This window comes from Vollenhovia emeryi, unplaced genomic scaffold (genome assembly GCF_000949405.1).
Source record: "Vollenhovia emeryi isolate VEMERY1.0 unplaced genomic scaffold, V.emery_V1.0 DF939373.1, whole genome shotgun sequence".
Classification (NCBI taxonomy): Eukaryota; Metazoa; Arthropoda; class Insecta; order Hymenoptera; family Formicidae; genus Vollenhovia; species Vollenhovia emeryi.
In genome coordinates, this window is record NW_011966993.1 from 59932 (window position 1) to 66381 (window position 6450).

Consider the following 6450-nt stretch of genomic DNA (forward strand, 5'->3'; position numbering starts at 1 on the left):
TATTTTTCCTGCTGGATTGCTTGCGATTTACTAAATTACTAGGAATCCTGAGTGCTGAATGGTGCAACGATAGTAATTTATTAGATTGCAAGCAATCCAGCAGGAAAAATAGCATCGTCTGCAGCGGGCTTTACTTTTACTTTTTATTGGACGTACTTTCGCTGCGTCGCGCGGCGCGCCGTCGCGGAATGAGTGGCGGAATTTTGAAAAGCTCGGGACGTCCCGGCGCTCAAGCCCGGTTTCCCTTCCACCGCGAGTCTCACGAATGACTCGTAAGGTCTGCCTCGAAGTGCCGGAGCACTTGGTCGTTTGTCACAACTTTGATTTTCGATCTAAAGGCCGAATCGGACCAGCGATCGCTGGCTCGGATTGGATTGGCGATTAACAATTGTCTTCTAGCCAATGAGAGCCGATTAAATCGCTGCCTGCTTTGCTCTCACTGGCTAAAGGAAAATCGTCGATCGCCAATACCAATTCAATCCGAGTCTACAATTGCTAGTCTGAATCGGTCTTTACGCACTTTTGCAATTAAACACCTCAAATTGAAATTTACTATCGAGGTAAAATGCACATGGAATTAGCTGAAAAAAATATTATTGTATTATTTATTTGCTTTCGTCAAGTTTAAACAATTTCTAATTTTCCGGCGACTTTTTTGTTTGCAAGTTGGTTACCGCGCTACGTATAATTATTTATAAATCAACTGGAGTGTTAGAGATCCGAGAGAGCTGTTGCGTTTCGCCTGTAATTTCGCAATGATTTCGGGCGATCTGCAAAATCATAGCCGCCGAAAGATGAAAGTGTGGCCGATTGATCGATTACTCTCGGGTCCGGATCGAAAGTACTTTTAGCGTATACTCTCGATATCCCTTTCGGATTCGTATACGTCCCCATTAAACTGCCATGGGAGATTTACCAGTCGTGTACCACTTCCGGTCGGTGCCTTCCCTACCACTCCGGTTGCAGCCTCCTTTTTTTTGCAGCCTCACGTAGCTCGCCCCCACAGCACGTTGTTGCGGCGCGATCACGGAGAAAGTAAAGGTCGTGAGTCCGTCTCGCGACCCTGAAGACCCTGAGAGAGGCGCGTTTGCTCGCTCGATTCTCGTCTTATCCTTAGAAAGCATCGTGCCTCCCCTCGCTCTTCCGCCTCGTCATCTTCTGATCACCTTCTACGTGTTGCATAGCGCATCCTCGTATGAAAGCCACCGCACTTTCATATTATAAGCTAATGTGAATTAATGGCTTCACGGACGAGCGGATCGCATTCACGAACAATATCTTAATAAATGTTGCGGAAGACACGGAGTAGACACTTTCAGGCGCGCGATTGTCACGTTCGAAAGGAGTCACGGTCATGATTAAAAGTCTCTGATCTCTCACATAATTCTTTTCTCACGAGATCTCCCGATTTAATATACGCTACTAACAGATATTAATTATTTATATTTATTTTTACTCAAAAAGATATACATCTATATGTAAATCTTGTTTTCTGTGCGTTCCGCAGAAAACTATGAGAGATTTTTAAATGAACAAAGAATAAATAAAAATAATTTTATCAACTTGTTTCGAAAACACGTCTGTAGGTTTAAGCGTTCGGAATAAATTCCAATGTTTTATCTTTCATAAATTTCACTTAAAGATTAATTGCGCTCCTGGGCAATTTTTTATTCCGATTTACATTTACATGTATTGCATATCTTTAATATACGATTATGCAATTTCAATAACAGTCAACAAACTTATAAACTTATAATTATATACATCACATCTGCTTAACGTTTTACATGAATTCTTTTTTTCTTGAAAACAGTTAATTTTCAATTTTAACGTCGTGGACAACGAGAAAAGTCTTCTAAATATGCAGGAAATTATATAAATTCGTAGCGTAGTACAAAATAATATTTATTACGTATAAAAAAATGTTCACATGTACACATCCCAATAATCAAACGATATTTACAAAGTAAGGTATTAATTACACATAATATTAATACGTAGCCATAGTAATTGTAAGAGGCTATGGATTATCCACACTGGAAAAAGATGAACGAGAAGGAAATATTATTTTTTCTTGTCCGTGTAACTTTCATTCTGGGATTCATTCCGAAATGGAATAACTCAGATGAAATAATTTGTTATAAATGTGACGTAGGCACAAACAGATTTAAGGGTTTTTAAAATTGATATTTAATTAATAATTTAATAATCTCTCGATTGACAAATGGATTACGATATTAATTTCCAATGAATAATTGACAAACGTAATTTTTCTTGGCGATGATCTGCTTCGAAGCTTGATTTAGCAAATCGTATAATCTCTAGAAAGTGATCTCTGCGTCATTATAAGTTTAATCGATAAAGATCAGGTATTAGTGTCTCGCTCTCTCGGGTGATATACTGTAGATAGCGTTATCTTCACATTCATCACGATTATATCTCGTTGATCAATTATTCCGGTTAGTCGTGCGATATTTGACGAATAACCGGGCGACTGGGATGACACCCAAGTCGCTCTGTCGTCGAGATGATCAATTGAAAATTTTCTTCATTCACTTTCGTGCATATCTCATAGTTGCGATGCTTTCTAACTGTTAGTTACAGGCTTTCCTCTTGTTCGTGCGGTACCACGTCCAGCAGTCGGTCTTCCCTTTTCTCCTTTCGAGACATACCTATATAATCTACCGGCGAGTAATCCATTATCACAAGGCATTATAAGATCCGACCGAGTTGCTTGACGCGAACCTCCGACAATTTTCCGAGTCGACCTCCCGACCTTCGCGGATGTCACGAGACAGGCATAGAGGGAAGATCGAGCCGGCTGAAACGTGACTCTCGACGACGGTCTACTTGTAACCGTGATGATCGTCGTCGTGGTGGGACTCGATGGGAACCCAAACTTTCTCCCAGACGGGCTTCCAGATCTTCTTCCAAGCTGGTACCTGCACGTCCTTCCAAACCGGAACCCACTTGCTCTTCCACTCGTCTTTCCACACCTGCTTCTTCTGCGTGACCCAGATCTGCTTCTTCTGCGGCACCCATACTTGCACCGACTCTTCCTGCCACACTAGCTTCTTGTCCGTCACCCAGATTTGCTTCTTCTCCGACTTCCAGATCTGCTTCCATTCGGCCTTCCATTCTAATTTCTTGTCGCTCACCCAAATCTGCTTCTTTTCCGTTCTCCAGACCTTCTTCCAGACCGGCTTCCATATCAGCTTCTTCTTCCAGAGATCGTGGCTGGTGTACTGCCAACCGTGATGATCCTTGCCCAAATTCTGCTCCCCCGGGATGCCGATTTTGATCCACTCCGGCACCCAGACCTTCTTCCAATCGGGCACCTGGACTTCCTTCCACACGGGAACTTGGACTTCCTTCCAAACGGGTTTCCATACCTTCTTCCAAGCCGGCACCTGGACCTCTTTCCAAGCTGGCACTTGAATCTGCTTCCAGACCGGCTTCTGGACCTTCTTCCAAGCGGGAACCTTGACCTCCTTCCACGCGGGTACTTGAATCTCCTTCCAAACCGGCACCTGTACCTTCTTCCACTCTTGCTTCCAGGTCAGTTTCGATTCCGATTTCCAGATCTGCTTCCACTCGGGCTTCCATACCAACTTCTTCTTCCACACGCCCTTCGGTCCATGGTCGTGCGCCGGAGGTCCATACGATCCGGAGGGTGGCGACGGCGGGCCGTAGGATCCCGAGGGCGGCCCGTAGGAATCGGAAAGCGAGCCACCGAAACCGCCGCCGCCGCCGCCTCCGTGACCGCCACCTCCGCCGTAACCGCTGTCATCGCCGCCGTGGCCGCCGTGACCGCCACCACCGCCGTAACCGCCGCCGCCGCCACCGCCGCCGCCGCCACCTCCGCCGTATCCGCCCGATCCGTGATGATCGTCGAACGATCCACCCCCGTGATCGTCACCGCCAAATCCTCCGCCGTGACCACCGCCAAATCCTCCGCCGTGACCGCCGCCGCCGCCGCCGCCGCCGCCGCCGCCGTACCCTCCGTGATCACCGCCACCGCCGCCGCCGCCTCCGAACCCTCCGTGATCACCGCCCCCGAGATCATACGATCCCCCACCGTGATCACCGCCCCCGAAGGATCCGTGATCGCCGGACGGCGCGCCGTACGATGACGAGGGGGGAGGAGCCCCATAAGACGACGAAGGCCCGGATGGTGCGCCGTAGGACGACGATGGCGGCGGAGGTGCACCATACGTGTCAGGGGATGGTGCACCGTACGAGTTCGAAGGTGGTGGACCGTAAGAATCGGACGGTCCTACGTCCGGTACTCCGTAGGACGACGCTGGTGGTGCGCCATACTGCGAGCTCACGGGAGGCCTACGGTATTTCTTCCGTTACAGCACATGGTAGTTCGATAAAAGCTTAAACGGTTCTGATGCCATTTAACATTACGTTGTGTGCAAACCCACACAGCACAGAAAGATTGCAGGAAGATTGCAGAAATGTTACATTGCAAGATTGCAATATTGCAGCAACGTTGCGCAACATTGCTGCAACGTTTCTGGAGGTTTGCAGCAACGTTGAAATGTCCGCCCTCAGAGAGACATTATAGCAATGTTGCAATGCAATATTTTTGGAATAATTTGTTGTTGTACACAAGCAGAGAATTTACTAATTACATATACATCCGGGCCTTTTTCAATGCAGAATAGCAAGCTATTGCGAACCAACCTAAGGAGGTTAAAGTAAGTATTTAATTGTTCATATACTCACTCTCTCTTTGTTCTAATCGGGTCTCCTAGCGCGGAGATAACAAAGAGGCCACATAATATTGTCTGAAAAAGATATTTCCATTAGCTTGATGATAAATGAGGGTCTGCATATATTAATTCGTTTGACGCTAATGATGAGTCGTGAAGAGGATAATTAAATATATTTTTGGAAAGGAGAAATAATTCTTTGTCTACGGGACACGTCGGACAGCTCCCTCCGCGGGAATAATGCGAAGATAAACGAGCGATAAATATCTACGCGAAAAAGCAGAGATACGCTAATTGCGCGATCTATCGTGCGAAAGAGCGAGTGCGATAATTAGTCTTCTTTCTCTCGTGCGCGTCACGGTAGCATAATTATCTCATCCTCGCAATCGCCCGCCATCAGCTTCCCGCCGGGTCTCGGGTCTTTTCATCGCGCGCGCGACGGAAATCCGCGGCGGATTTCTACGCGTTCACGAGCGCGTCTCTCAAAAATGAAAGTGTCCGCCGCCGTGCGAACACACGGCCGCCGTAAACACCGGCGAATTGGGTCGACCCCCCATCCTCCTCCCCCCTCCCCGTTGTTTTCGCGTCTCCAGAAGGGGCCGTCGGGATCGTGAAACCTGTACCGGTGGTTAAATTAAAGGAAAGTGGGCTTCGAGATTCCTCTTTTCTTTCCTTTTTTTCTCTTTTCCGTCAAGTATTACCCTTAGGCGGTACGTGTCACCTGTATTCAGCCCCGCGGCAACGAGCTATCAAGCGCTTTAGTCGTCCCACTTGTCTCTTTCTTTCTCTCGCTCTCACGTTCTTTCGCAAGAATTATTCTGGAACCGTTTGACTATTTACCCACACTTAGATACACGGAATGTCCCGGCTGTACCAAGCGCCCGCCTTTCATCTACAAATTTCTCGATCTGCATGTGAAATTGAGCCGGCTAAAAATAACGACGGGCACCAACGGTTTTTAAAAGGTAAGCCGTTGAATGCAAGGAACTTAATAATTAGATGTTAAATATTTAAATGTATCAAAATGCCTGAGTATCCTTCTATCGAGATATTTAGGTCTTATCAACGGTATTACAAAGTGTCTCAATCAGTGGTCGAACATTCGTCACGAGGTGTCAAAGTTAAGAACAGTCGCGAGCCTCTGCCGCGCTTACGTTTATCGCGCCGGATATTGCCGTAACTTATCAACAGAAATTTCAGTAATTACGCGTTATTACATACTGATGAAACGTCACAGATTCACCTCTTCTCAGATTAACATAACAATAATAATTGTTTGCATATTATCTACATACATAATAATAACCTTGGCTCACTCTCATTTCAAATCCGACTCTTTACACGATCACTTTGCATACCTACATATTATATTATTTTACGTTGACATTGGCATGTGAGATTACCCACTGATTAATTCGCTTTATCTTTATTGTCTTGATCTAGTCGGGTACGCCTGTAGTCACGTTTCCGCTTGTCTATGAGAGAAATCAGAAAAACGCTATCTCTACACCGCTACTCTAATTAAATACCGACACATGTTTAAATAACGGGACACGAAGATACCGCGATTTTAGCTTCATTTCTTCAATAAGACATGATCTCATTGATGAAAATGAAAAGATCGTAAGAGACTACAAGCTTATTATCACGTACATTATCACTGCATTATCTATAAGGATAGTATCTCGTATGAATGTCCAAGATATACTCCGCGAAAAAATAAGAACAT

At 45.8% G+C, this 6450-nt stretch overlaps 1 protein-coding gene across 1 annotated transcript in view; it reads right to left on the reverse strand.

Moving 5' to 3' along the window:
- Window positions 1-1902: 1902 nt before the first annotated feature.
- The window catches only part of LOC105558162, a 9304-nt gene continuing 4756 nt past the window's right edge, over window positions 1903-6450 (reverse strand). The window contains exons 2-3 of the mRNA XM_012005717.1: window positions 4735-4796; window positions 1903-4338 (exon numbers count right to left, since the gene is read on the reverse strand). Of these exons, the coding sequence (XP_011861107.1) occupies window positions 2847-4338; window positions 4735-4796 (1554 nt within the window). The 3' untranslated portion in view covers window positions 1903-2846. The remainder of the gene's footprint in view (window positions 4339-4734; window positions 4797-6450) is intronic.